Source organism: Temnothorax curvispinosus, unplaced genomic scaffold (assembly GCF_003070985.1).
Source record: "Temnothorax curvispinosus isolate PA1 unplaced genomic scaffold, ASM307098v1 QBEX01015018.1, whole genome shotgun sequence".
Classification (NCBI taxonomy): domain Eukaryota; kingdom Metazoa; phylum Arthropoda; class Insecta; order Hymenoptera; family Formicidae; genus Temnothorax; species Temnothorax curvispinosus.
The window spans coordinates 262,795-277,963 of record NW_020224798.1 but is presented as its reverse complement, the minus strand read 5'-3'; the positions used below and the strand labels follow the sequence as shown (position 1 = coordinate 277,963).

The 15,169-nt window shown below is 41.3% G+C and overlaps 1 protein-coding gene across 1 annotated transcript in view; it reads left to right on the top strand.

The window, feature by feature from the left end:
• The window catches only part of LOC112465204, a 20,543-nt gene extending 13,379 nt beyond the window's left edge, over window positions 1-7,164 (top strand). The window contains exon 3 of the mRNA XM_025032646.1: window positions 2,776-7,164. Coding sequence (XP_024888414.1) covers window positions 2,776-4,602 — 1,827 coding nt within the window. The 3' untranslated portion in view covers window positions 4,603-7,164. The remainder of the gene's footprint in view (window positions 1-2,775) is intronic.
• Window positions 7,165-15,169: the final 8,005 nt, after the last annotated feature.

Genomic DNA, 15,169 nt, shown 5'->3' with positions numbered 1-15,169 from the left:
TGTTATAATTGAATACACGCAAGAGTACAATTGATTACAAATCATATACTTATTGTATGTGATTATTTAATATTTCGTGTTTTTTTTTTTTTGTATTTTTATATATTTTACTACTCTTTTATAATTGTTTATCACAAAATTTATTCACCCCATTCACTTATTATAGTTTATCTTTAATATTTAAAGAAATATTTTATAAAATCTGTTTCAAAAACATTTACAACTTGCTTTTTTTCAAACAAATTCTCTGCCTCCTGTCTACAGATATAAAGTAGTGCACGTGCATCTTGTTGCACGTATCTTGCGGCGCCCATGGCATCTCGCTGTGCGTCCTTTCTCCGTGCATGTCGCCGGGCAATCGCGTAATAAGAGATAAATTAAGCGTTTATGTTCGGCGGCAGTCGCTATCTCCCGAATGCGGATTCCCCGGCACGTGAGAAGCACGCACGCCTAATTGCCGTTGAAATGATCGTCGAGTACGCCTTAAAACACTCAACAATGCGCAGCTCATTACGACCGCTCCCTCATTCTCCGGGACGCAGGAGGAATGTCCTTTCGCGCGAATTTCTGAATTTTTCCCAATTTTCGGATGCTTGTTGTTATGTCAAAAATCGACTTTTTTATCGCATTTTTAGCAGACGATTAATCTCTCGAATGTCACGAACGTCAATATTGTTTCCGCACCCAAAATTGCGCGTTGTTATGCGAAATCCATCATTCAACTTCGCACAATCGAAGTCACGTAGCCTCCACGATGATCACTATAATCATAATGTATGAATGTAGTGTCCCTGCGTGCATAAGTATTTCAGATGTGAATACCATTAATGGCGAAGAAAAATGGTTGAAATTGCTTCAAGGCTCGCGAGTAAATAGTCACGAAATTCCTGAACTCTGACGAGGACCGCACGATTGTAAACAGATATAATAAAGCACCGTTTTCTTCCTCGGTTATTACCTGGATTGTCGTGCTCCTCGCGAACGTCGATACACACTTTGTTTTCTTCCGAGATTCTCACCTACAAATACCTCGCGCGACGATTCTGCTTCCGTCGATCGTCGATATCGATGCAACGCTCGCCATTGTTTGCAAATGCGAGTCTCGGACGCGTAATGGTTCCGGCATTATTAGACGTAGGACTTGTATATACGTTTGAGCGACAATCTCGACTACCGTGCGTGAATCTTCGCGGAGCAAAAGAGGCAAAGATCCTGATAAACCGTTCCGCTCTCGCATAAATAAAAATTGTATTCGCGATGTTGGCTCCTTTACCTGCGCGACTTCGTCAAGGTCGCGTTTACAAAGAACTCGAGCGTATGCAGGTATCTTATTACATTCGCAATAGCCGCGTATTATATAGGTGTAGAACCCACGACGAACAGTGAGAGGAAATCGATTAAGAACGCGATCGATAAGTTTAAAAATCAGAATGGACGATAATTACCTGCGTCCTATGGGCAACGCGTAATTTATGCTCGGAACTGAAAGTCACGGAGCGTGGCACGATACATAAATAGCGAGAACGTAGAACGCGCTATGATTAGTCGATCGAGATCTAAAAGAGTCATTTTGTCATTTTGCGCGCGTAAAATGCATTTATATAAAATAATGTGAATCTTCTCCAAGAATTCACGCTTTAAAGGATTATTTATATTAAAATATTGCCCTCATGTAGCGTCATTAGTAAAAGATTTTGAGATTTAATTTATTTTAATTAGTCTTAAATATGCAATCGGCTCGTGTTGTATTCACGCAGTCAAGTTACATTCTCGTGTAATTGTTAAAAAAATTTCGATTCGCGAGATTCAGCGACAACAGGAAGTAATGCGCTGCGAAATCGTGTCCGCGACGAGTCCGTTGTAAAAATGTACGAGATTTTCATCGGCAGAGCGGTCTGTCGTTGCAAGATTTTACGAGCGACCACATCGGGCAATTTATAAATCGCACGGATGCACACCTGCCTGCGTCCTTCGTACAAAACGCGGGACGCATAAAAGCGGTTTATCGTCTCTCGGCGCGAATTCGACGTGGAACCGACACGATCGCGTTGCGTTTTGTTCCTCTTCTTTCGGGAGGGAATAAGGCATTCGCGAGCTCGTTTGGCGGTTCCGCGTGTCTTTAACGACGCCACAAAAAACGCACGACTAAAATGTTATATCCTGTAAATGTTACACCCGGACTGTTTACTTGGATATTACGGTAATTCGAACGCTGATACGGCTTCATTTGCGTGGTTTTGTTTATTTCACTAGCTAGCGTAAACTGAACGCTTAATTTTCTACTACGCTTCATTACGATCGCTTCCTTACAGTCACTGCATAATTGAACCTTAATATAAATTTTATTAAATCATAAATTAAATATAAGCTATTTTTGCCATAGAACATGAATTGCTTCCAAACTGCAACTGGTTAATTTGCAAGGAATGTAAACTTGATTCTTCTGCATATTTCAAACTTATTTATATAAACAAGCCTTGGATCTTATAAACGCTATATATTCAATTTCGAAACTTTATGTCTGTCGAAAAAATTGGCAATAAATTATAATGAAAATTACAATAGGTAAGTTTAGTAATAGTTTTGATATAGATAAAATTGTTTCATAGATAAGCATTTTCTATTTACAAAATGTGTTTGCTATCGATCCCTGTACATAGAGTTAATATACAAAACTCTAAGAAATGGAAATTAATGTGATTCATTCTATTATGAAATAAATATATTTCTGACATAACTGAAATTGCAGTATTGAACAATTGTGTGATTTTTCAGGTACTGCTTCAGGCGGCACTGGTCTGGGAGGAGGCGCGCGGCGCTCCAGCGAAGAAGAGCGACATACTCGCCGGTACAGAATTCCTCTCGGTCTTTATAAACGGCGCGATGGCAACACCCCCGCAACGGCGCCGGGGCTTTCGACGTGGCGGTCACCAAGCGGCCGCGTCAGCGGGTGACAGCGCGACCGCCGAGTCGCACCAACACGAGGCGTCGATCTATCGAATATCACGGAATCCGAGCGGCGCCCGACCGATTTCGGTGTCGAGGCCGCAGACAAACGGCCGCGAGGAGGTCGTTCGTTTCTATCCCATAAATCAAAAGACACTGGAGAATCGGCAGCAGAATCTAGCGTCGTTGATCGACGACCTGAGCACGCCTGGCGGCATAAGTTCGACGCGATTGACGTCCTCGAGCGCGGCGACAACGACGATGACGAGCACGCCGACGTTGAGGTCGAACGAGACCAACGGATCTTCTATCGGCAGAGGTGTTGTCAGCCGGCAAAAGGTGATTGGAGTCAGCGTCACGTCCACGGTCGAGGCCACGCCGTATAAAGTGCGCGTCGAGCATTACGACAGCTCTGACGCCGCGGTGGTTACGCGACCACCAGGTTTGGAATCTGCGGTGAATAGAGAAGTTACCAGAGAGTCGATCGCTAGAAGCATGACGAGGGATACGAGCAGACCGGCGACGCCGTCGTCCACGACAACAACAACAACGACCACGACCACGACGACTACGATAACGTCGACGCCACCGCCGGATCGATTTGTCACCGAGGAGCTCAGCAACATTGTCTCGGAGTCAAACAGAAGCGAATTCTCCGTCGACGAGGACTCGCCGAGAACGAGCTGGCGCGGCCGCGTAACCATGACGCCACGAATTCAACAGACCCCCGCGAAGAGTTCTCACCAGGACGAGGAAGTCAATGAGGCGACGCGGATCATCGACGTCGATGCGATCACTCTACCGACGGAGGTGAATTACGAGCTACCTGTAGAGAACTCGGAACGGCGGGAGTTGAACGAAGAACTGCCGGAGATGTCGTCGGATCGGCTTCAAGGACGCAAAATGGGACGTCATTACGACGCGCCGCTCTACAACCGATCGGGCCCGAAGGTGTATAGCCAATCGTCGAAGGCATACAAACCTCCGCGTACCTATAACGAGCCGGCCAAGGTATACAGCGAACCGGCCAAGGTGTACGGTGAACCCGAACGTGTGTACGGAGAGCCGGCTAAGGTGTACGGCGAGCCAGCTAAGGTCTACAGCGAACCAGCCAAAGTCTACAGCGAGCCCGCGAAGATCTATAGTGAGCCCGCCAAAGTCTACGGCGAGCCGGAGAAAATCTATTCTGAACCGTCTAAAATCTACTCGGAGCCGGCCAAAGTCTACTCCGAGCCGGCCAAGATCTACTCGCAGCCGGCCAAGGTGTACGGCGAGCCCAGCAAGGTGTACGACTCCGAGGGTCAGCCGGTGGACCGTCAGCAAGAGAGCGGCGAGCCCGACGAACAGAACTACGAGATCGACGAGTCGGTCAGCGTCGGCAGCAACGGCAACGTCCACGGGCCTCAATTGGTTGTTACGGAGGAAACCCCGGGCGCATCCGAGGTCGAGGACGGTCACAAGGTCGGCTACGTGGTGGAGGGCAGGAACTATAGGAAGTACAGGGTCGAAGAAAGAACGCCGGACGGCTTCATCGTGGGCGAGTACGGCGTCGTGAGTCATGATGATGGTTCGCTGCGCGGCGTCAGATACACTGCTGACGGCACTATCAATCCTCAGCTCATCTACGACGCCCTGATGAAGTTCCTCGCATTGTGAGCGTCGTAACAGAGGAAAATAAAAGGAAGAAAGACGAATCGCCGCATGACGTCGGGGGAAGTGGCGTCGCTGGACCAATTTCATCTTCATAATTTATGTTTAAAAAATCGAAAATAATTCGAAGCTCTGCTGAAAGGCAATTGCTATGATCTACGAGATATCTCCATTGCAATTGTTTTCCAGATGTCTGGTCGATGATCTGGTTTTCTAGATCATTTAATATCAGCTAATGATGGCGATGGATTATGGAGAGCACCATTATTTCCTTCTTCAGGAAGACTCGGTCCCGACGTCGATGGCGAAATTGCGGATTTCTTCGAGATGGCTTCGGCGATGTCGTCGACGAGACGAACACGACTGATTCTTTTGCTCTTGCCAACTCAACTGCCTCAACAATTAATTTTAAGGACGACGATTTAGGATCTAAGGAAAAACTCATTCGACGTAGGCGACCTGCACACGCCAAGTACCGAAAGGTCGACCGGGACCGACGCACGAAAGTCGAATCTCGACGCTCAGTCATTGCGAAACGCTGACAGATGAAAGTTACTCTTTGGGTGGCGAAAGTACGAACTTTTGTGCGCAGTGCTGTTCGATGGCCTTTGACGATTGTGGCAACCGATCGAAGTGGTTGTCGAACGTTTTTCTCTAGAGCTACTCGCAAGAACTTTTGAAGTGAGAACGCGGCTACTTTGCGGGCCGCTAAAAATATATTTCAGTGCGTAAGAAGCTTGCGCTTGTGTGCACGGCACGCATCGGCCTGGACGATTTAATGTAATATCGACAATGTTAGGGAGTTAGTAATTTTTCGTTTGCAAATTTTATACGACATTCGATACGGTATTTATCCTTGCCTGAGAGCACGGTAATAAATTCATAACTGTCGTTTCATTATCATAATTATGAGATAAATGGGAGTCGTGCCTGACGAAACGTAAAATGTTGAAGAGATATCTGATCCCGGTGCGATATCGGCGCAACTCGAGATTGATTTTAAGCTTACACTGACAATGATTTCCTCGTACGCATATCGATACGTATCTTCACAAATGAATATCTGACATAACGAGAATCCGTACCCACCTTTGTGCACTCGTCGAGGATGTACCCGCGACAGGCCCTCGATCCCTGATCTCTGATCTTTGATCTCCGGTAAGAAAATTTTGAATTGGATACTCGGACCCCAAATATTTGGGCTGCAACAAATACTTGGCTGAAAGTGTGTTTTAACACGCACGTTCTATGAAAGGACTTGCATCACAGAAATAATCCACGATAGCTTTCCGTCAACTTTTTAGAATAATAAATGTCGGAGATCCTCGATCGATCAATATGATACGATCTCGCGTGACACGAGATTAAATCTTTTCTTATATATTGAAGATAAATGTTATCGCAGTGTCAAGAGATCTGTATTGAGATTAATTTAACCACTGAAGGGGATTTAACGAATTACTCGCTATTTTTTATGCCGCAGTTAACGATGGAACATTCGACATTTTCTCTTATTGTTTTTAACGCCTAAGAAATGCTTAATGTACATACAGTACGATCCAGGTTTGTTGAAGTACCTTGTCTTCAAGGTATTTAATAAAAATATAAAAAATAAAATAAATAGTATTTAAACAAAATATTTTATCATGAGATATATTGAAATTACTCGATGAATCGACCGCGTCCGAATGTTCCAACATTGACAGCCTCCGAAATCACTTGACTGAGAGTCCCCTTCGTGCGCTTTTATCGCGGTCACGCTTCTGCGATGAAGAGGTAGATGAAGAAATTGCAACTGCCAGGGCCCTCGTCCGAGAATGGTCGGTCCCCTAAATTAGCTAGTGGGCCCCGCAGCTGCGATGACGGACCGACTTGTCGCGGCAGCGTCTCCTAGCTTCGTAAGTTCCCTAGATCTTAAGGCTGACAAAGGAAGTATCTCAATCAGAGCGAGAAAGCTCGTTTTTCTTCGTAGTGTCGATTATATTATTTAGCGATTACAACTAGCTCGTTCTTTCACATTACCTCAGTCCTTTGAGATAGTTCCTCTCGCCACGCAATATCGAGCACACACACTCATACTACTAAGCGCGAATAACGCTCCACGAAATTCGCCGAGAAACATATACGGGATGTTCCGAAATCGTCTTTACTTTCTTGATGAGCAATTGCAGGAAGATAATTTCCAGTTTATCGACGAAAAGAAAGATACATAAATAAAAGCAATGTTAGTTTCTGGGCAGCCTGTATATGGATATCTCTCGCGTATTGCTCACGTTCGTAGACTATAAAGGTCTCGATTATATTCTACTTTACTCTTCCGTATGTACATTTCTAAAGCATTTCATTTCAATATATTACAGACGGTATCTCTAAGAATTCTTTCTTGTATAAGGCATGCATCCTAGATAATCTTTAGTACCTTTACTATAAAAATACTATATAATGCTGTGTGCAAGCCATCGCCATTTTTCAACAGCAACTTTGTAATAAATCCATTGCCATGAAGAAAACATTCCGATTATTATGACCTGAGTAAAATGAGCATTTCTCCGATCAGCCAACTATTAATCCCGATTATTTCCTAATAAACTTAATTTTATATCTTTCGTAATATTTTTTCAACGTTTATATTTATGAATTCTCCAAATCTAAAATAAGTTATTCTAAAGAATGTTTATAAAAAATTAAAATATGAATCTGTTATATGATTATAAATCTCAAAATTCATCAATTTATGATATTTTTTATTTAATTTATATTTATATTCGTAACAAAAAACTAATTGAAAGTTATTCTTTTAATAATAAACTATGCATACACCATTTCGCGAAATTGTGAAAAAATTTGATCAAATTCATGTTATTTGCTGACATAAAGGACGATCTATGCATGTGTTGTTACCTGGAACGGAAATCGATAATACGCACATCATGAATATGAAGCGATCAGATCTCAGCGAAAATAAGGGATCATTGATCGTCCCAGTATCATACATGTTCGGACTTAACAAGGGGTTCTCAGCGTCCGTTTACTGTGTATCATGTTCATTTTTGCGGAACACAAAGGCCCTATATATAGTTACCTTCATGACCCTGGAGATATATGTCGGATTACAACGGAATCGAAGTTATTTCAACGAATCATACTTATGCTCGCGGTAAAATGGCAGTAATTGCGCGTGATTTCTTCAGATATGTCGAACAATGTCGACAAATACAAAGAATCCATCGAAATTTGCTGCCGGCGTTTTTGTATCTCTTTAATTACAAAAAAATTTTTTGATAACAATTCTACAATTTTTTTATTAATGCTTTAAAATGATAAATAAACACGGTAGACGCACGTAGACCATTTCTATTAGTAATCTATACATATAACTCCATTGTCAGACTTTGCCTATATTGATTTAAAAAGCTAGCGAAGGCAAAGAATTAGGCACGTATTAAAAATGAAATTAGACATTTGATTTTTCAGAAACTTTTAATTGCGTGAAAAATGCATAAGAACCCTTTGCATGACTTAGCAAATAGAAAAGAAGATTTATTTTGACCACTATCGAGATTTTCTCGTATCCATGTTAGAGCTGTTTAAATATTACTTTAAATAGCTCTAATATGGAAATATTGTTAGAGCTATCAGAAGAAGGATAGTACATTGATACGAGCGCTTTGCAAATCAAGAATTATAACGATTAAATGAGCGACTATTTAAACACGGGATTTTTCGATTTAATTGATAGGGAATCTGGGGATATTAAACAAAGATAGAAAAAACCGGTTTTTTTTTTCTTTCAAAAACCGCGGCCTGTGATTATTTTTTTGCGACCTAATGATCGTATTAATAATACTTCTTGTATAAATCACGCAATAATACCACTGATCAATGTCGGTGCTGGAACAGAGGGCGGGACGACATTAATAACAGCGTTTTGACAGGATCCTTCCTATAGGAGAAATATTGACAGTACAATGTTTCTTCATAGTAATTTTCACATTGTGTTCCGCTGGATTCTTTGTAATGAAAGGAGACGTCTAGCAAATTAAATAGAATTTTAATTATCGCAATTAGAAAGGCCATCAATAATTCTGGATAATAAACATTTTAAAAGAGCAAAATTATTATAAGTCTTAAACCCCAAATTTTAACAGTTCTACAATTGAAAAATTTGCATTGTAAAAGTTCTAAATGATAATTCTCTTTGAGAAGTTTAGTTCAATGGTTCTGATTGTGAGTTAAAAAAAGCTTAGTTTTTACATTAGATCGAGTCAATGCGTGTTTAAATGGTTCAGACTTGTCAGAAACATAACTTTAGCGGCTGTCAAAATGCGATTTTTTATATCTTTATGTATGCCGTGCAAATCTAAACTGATCTTAATTTCCTCATACCTATTAAACTCTGCCCGTGGCGATCATGCGCAAGAATCCAAATACTCGCGTGCGGCGACATTGACTGGTTATTCATTACCGTGGCGCCAGACAGGAGGTACTCGTGAAGTATTCGTGCAGTTTGGGGAGTAATGAACGTCCTTGAAGGCCAGGCAATTTTCTCCATCAGATACTTTCGTCCGTGTCTCGATAACTCGATCGCTAACAACAATCTATTCTGAGCAACAGGCTCTGAAATTTTATCTCTTCTTTTGAAAAATATTCTGAATTTTGTGAAAAAGAAGAACTGGTAGGTAACTTTAAAAAAGTATTTAACAGATCTTACTTAATTGGATATCCAATTTGCTATCTATTATTATTATTATTATTCAATCATTAACGGAAACATACATTTCAATTTCTCATGTGTAATTATTTAAAAGGTACAGTTTTTTGCTATTTCTTTATTAACATTATTGTATTGAATTGGTGTTCAATAGGGCTATATTCAAAATTCTCTTCCTGCCTTTGAGGCCGAACTAATTTCATAACTAACGGTAATAAATCTGCCGGACAACATATATCGAATATGTTTTGTAAAACAGGTATTCAATGACGCACGTTGAATGAAATATATATAAAAATTGTACGGTGGCATTCTTGTCTTGACATATCAATCATAATTTATCTACAGCAATAATTTATACGTTCAAAAACAAAAAGTTTTTCCATCGCTTGGATGATCGGCATCTAGTTCGATCAATCGGTCGCGTTAAAATTTTTAATTTTAACAAACCTTTTCTTATTATAAATTATTATATTATAAATTATTGTATAAATTTTTCTGCCATTTTTAGATGTTTAAAACTTTTTTTAATATAGTAGAAAATAATCATAAAAAATAAAGCTATACTTATAAATGCGAAATACAAGAATATTAACAATGTGAGGTACTTCCAAAACACACATAAGTTTCCTGTGGTTCTTTTAAATCTTTTATAAAATAATTTTTTGTCCAACAATATATTTAAAAAATGTTCTATACTCTGTTTTTTCGATCGGTCGCAACTCTGACGCTGTCTAAGCGTGTAGATGGAACCAGGTGACTATCACCTGACGCAGGTAAGAGGCCGATAAGTTAGGAGAAGGTCTTACCGCTACACGGTCGGATTACCGATACGGTGTGCTGGATTTGAAAGAGGAATAGCGTTCAAAGGAGCAACCGTCGGGGTTTCGACGGCGAATAAACATGGTCACGCGACTCCGCCACTCGATATAGCGCCGGTCCACGCGCGCCGTCTGGTCACGCTTCTTATTGTGTAAATAATTGAAACACTAATCCCCTTTGCCCTCGCGTTGACAGTCAGGATGTGATCGGACGTGACGCGACGACCCGGCGCTATTTAGAAGAGTGCGTGCTTGAGAGGGTGCAACCCCGGAACGAGATGAGCGCCGCAAAAATGAAAGCGCAAACGCGCGATACGCACTCACTCACCCCGCGGGGGTACACGTGACTTCGATACACTTTCGCTTTAAACTGTCGCCTACAACAGTCCTCGTATATTTGCTAACGACAGAAAGTACTTTAGATTGCGTTGCAGTTGAAAAAGCGAGGACCGTTTGCGTGATTCTAAAAATGGAGGATTAAAGGATCGATATACGAAAGACAGTAGATTATGGGTTTTAAAAGGTGAAAATTCCATATATATATATACAAAGACAACAAAATATCGAATAGTGTAGAGAATATAATATAAAATGGAATATTCGGAATGAAGTACTTCGATTTTATGGAACAATTCGGAGATCAAAGATTAATTACTCAACTTATTGTTAGACATTCGGCATCTCAAATATTTTATAATTCAAACATATAATACAAAAGATTTTGAGAGAACGGACTAACGTCTCTTCTGAAAGACCAAACCGAGTTTCTCCCACGAAAGTCTCCCTGTTAATTTCTCGTGTGGAGGGGGTGCAGTTTAGAATATTAAAACTCAAACCTGGTTCTTCGTGGTTTGTCTGGCGCTTAACCACGAGACCACACTGCCACCTTTTCGTTATATCTTATATTTAACGAATAACAGTTTTGCAATTCGAAGGATTTAATGGCAGAGATCGCCGAGATAACGTATACAAAGCGGCTACAAGCCGGCACGATTCTTAGTGTCACGATGCGAACAATCGGTAAGCTAGGCAAATGCGAAGGAAACGGCTTCTGGAAAAGGCCTCTGAATGACCACCTACGGAGAATAATGAGCGGGAAATTAGTGGTGCGTGAGGGTACCAAGAGGATGTACCACCTGTGCACACCAACCTCCGTCACAACCGGGGGGGAGGGAGTATCCACTCAACGGTGAGATAAAGAAGAAGGAGGGAGGAGAGAGAAGGGAAGCCCGGTATATCCTTCGTCCTTTGCGACTCGTTACTCCTCCCACTCTCTTATTCCACGAACGAAGGATCTCGCGACGCGACCTGGTACAAAGGTATAGTCGACGAAGGTATTCAGCCAACGTAGATCCTCGATAAAACATTGAATGCTGCGTCCATTCAAAGCCTACCTACCCCTCCGCCTCTCTTCAACAGCCGATCCTGTGTCCTTCTCCCGCGGACTCCTTGGGACGTACGCCCACAAAACGAAGTGGAAATGTCGTCGCATCTCTATCCGGATCTCCGGCCTGCCGACCTGGCTTGAGATTCGATCTAACGGCTGCTGCGTGGTATAAAGACGAGTGAATTTCGACGACAGTTTTTCAGGTCACTAACAGTGACATTGACAATGGCGTCGAACAAGTCTCTACAGCTTGTATACAGAAAATCTACTTTAACGTTGTATTATTCTAAGCGATGTGTCTACGATGTTTTTTTCTCAAATTTATATCGAAGATGTAATGCAAAAACTTTTAATAATACTGTTTAATGGTTGAAGGATTCGTATACGATATTACATTGATGGCCGTGTAATAAATCTTTAAAAACTGATGACCTTAAAAGATAATATAAATGCTACGTTCCATCGTGTTATACGCGATATATCTCTTCATCCAATTACCATTTCAGTTATCGTATTAAAATGTATCACCTGCTTTATAAAAATATAAAATTATATGAAACCTTAAAATAACGTCACGGACTAAACCTGCCTCTCAAGGAAGAAATTCAAACTGCAATCAAGCTTGCATCCTGCTATCGAATGACAAAGACTATCAAGAGCGCAATAAATTTAGTCAGTCCTCGACGGCCATAAATATCGTTCGAGCATAGTAATTAAGTGGTGACTCTGGAATTTAGTTTTCTTTCGATTCTCGTGTACATGAACGCGACAACACGCTCGGTCCATTGTAATTATCTCACGCTCGGCAATTAAAGTCGCGCGGCGAGATAAGCGAGTTTCCATCGCATTACTGTTAACGCGCGCCCCGACACTCGTGTCTCGCTAATTAAGTCCCGACGCAGCGGACGTTTTCCATATTTTATCACTGACACTGCGCGTCATCGGTGAACCATAATGGAGGAGTAATTTGTCACATCGAGCAGCGGCGCCATCCCAGCGTCGGGTCTTAAGTGATTTGTCCTTGCCACCCCGAGAGGAGCCACCATTATGTGCCGTTATGAATATAGGACGTGCGATCGGCGGTAAGAAAGGGAGGACCGCTTTTCATCCAAAAAGGAATCCGCTAGGCAAAACGAAGATCTTAATGTCGAATGTTACTCGCGTTTACAGACGAATCAATCATCACCCATCACTAATTTTTCGGAAAAATTTGTTTGGTTTTAATGTTAATTATTCATAATTGAAACTGTGCTTATTTGATAAGACTAAAGATTTTTTTCTATTGTTATATGTAAATTTAAAGAGATAATGGATTATAAATAGTAAATAGGTGATAAAATATTAAAATTGATGAGAAAAGAGAAATTAATAAATGATATAATAAATAGATATAGGGTATTAGGATCCGTGTATAAAAAAAGCTTGTTACGTAAGTAATTATTGGAAAACGGATGAAGAAGTTATATTCCCTGCGGTCAGCAAAGATTCTTCGAAATATAGTTTTGCGTGATGTTATTATCGTAATACTACGATTGTTATAAAAACTACAGAAACTCCAATTTCCCGTCCCAATAAACGTTTCTGCGAGGAATCGACTGAACGGCGGGGAGAAGTCCGATAAACTTTCCCACAAAACTCTCCTGAAAGGCGAAGACATGCGGGCCGTCGTCGGCCAAGATGTTTTTGTCTTTCAAGTACCGGAGAGGGCTTTCCCCGACTGGAGAACTCCCCGACCTCGTGCGTATTCACGCATACGCGCGCACACGCGTGCACGCCATTATTTCTCGAGCCCTCCGCGAGGTACTCCATCCCTCGCGATAACCTCGCACTTGTCCTGGCACCCTCTCGTGCTCTTTCGCGAGACAAATATTTATATCGCGAACACCGGCTGCGCGCTATTGTGGAATCCGCATCAGCTACTCTTGCTCCGATTAATTCCTAAGTGAGACGCCGTCTTTCACCTTTGATTCTTTTACACAAATGTAAATTCTTTCATTTGTTCCATCAATATAGATCTACTAAATTGCAAAAATAGCAGATATTATAGAATACACTGTATACCATAAACTGTGTTGAAATTAGTACAATGATTTGCCAAAAACAAAATAAACTATACCATGAATTTCTGCATACGGTGCATGTTTTCCTGCTGGATTGCTTGCGATCTAGTAAATTACAATAATTGCACTCAACACTCAGGATTTCTAGTAATTTACTAGATCGCAAGCAATCCAGCAGGAAAACATGCTCCGTATGCCGCTGGCTTTAGGTACTTATTGATTTATGCAAATATTTACGTGATGCGATAAAGTTACGTGCTTCAAATCTGCACTTAAAAAAAATAAAAACAATTCTAAATAATTCTAGAATTAAAGCGGCGTTTAAATCCCGTACAGGAAGACGGTTTTAACCGAACAATTTACTCTATTTCTATATAAATTCGAAATTACAGAACGCGCGCTAATAATTCGCTCGATTTACTTCGTTGATGCGTCCGTGTATATCGAGCACTCGAGCGTGGACGGTATCGCGCGTCATCAGCTAGTTGACTAATGAGCTCTTCCATATGACGATTGCACGGCACTGCGGCACCGCGAGTTCTCATGGACGTTCACGTGAGCCACGTGTGCGGAGGCGAGGGTGAATGCGTTTCGTGTAAGCGGGTTGCATGACGCGCTCTACAATTTTCACCGCAACTTCGTGCTCAGCGACGCTAAAGGCACGGTGCCCCCCTCGTATTTTTTCCGTACTGTCCGACTCTTCACGGTTTTTCGATACGTGACAGTACGATAAATTAATAATTACCGATGCATTGTTCCTCGAAAGGGAAATGATAGACAATAACAGCGTACGGCATCCGTGCGCAACATTTCTTTTTGCATCGCGCTCTCGCTGTTCTCTATATCATTCCAATTTCGCGAAATTAAATTGTTAAAGAAAGAAAGAAAGAAAAGCAATACGAATCTAAATAGACGGATCGGATGCTGCAATTTTCAATCTATACCTATTATAAAAATCGCAACCCTATGTGTTTTTAAGAGAATTACGTCGAGTCTATCACATAAGTAGCTACGATACCCATTTTGGACCCTTGCGGTTAGTAATGAATCGCATACTGATTGATAAATTATTGAAAATAGAAGAATGATAGATTATATATTAAAAATCTGATATCTCTCTCCGTTACTGAAAAAAAATCACCTAAGAAATTAAGGATTTCAATATTACGAGCAGAATAGTACGTTATAGATCGATCAATCATTCCAAGAAAGGGCTTTTTGCGGTGACAGGATTTTGTAAATACTTGTCCGTGCCCGTTATTGCAGTGCCTTAAAACTTATTCTTATAACGCATAGACTCGGACCCTTTGTCGGGCTCTTTCATTAAAATATTGTTTTGTACGGAATGATTATGCACAACCGTGGAGACTAAAAACCTCCCAGGAGGAAGTCCAATAGTGGGGTCAGGTGCGGGGAATTCTCCGGAAGAATCTTAAGTTTCCCGAGCCCCTCCCACTAACGCACACGAGGACAACTGCTTATATACGGAATGATCATGCACAACTACGTCGACTGCAAAAAATGAAAGTCACATTTATATTAAATGATGAATGGATTACTTTAGAATGGATTTACTTTAGAATGGATTTACTTT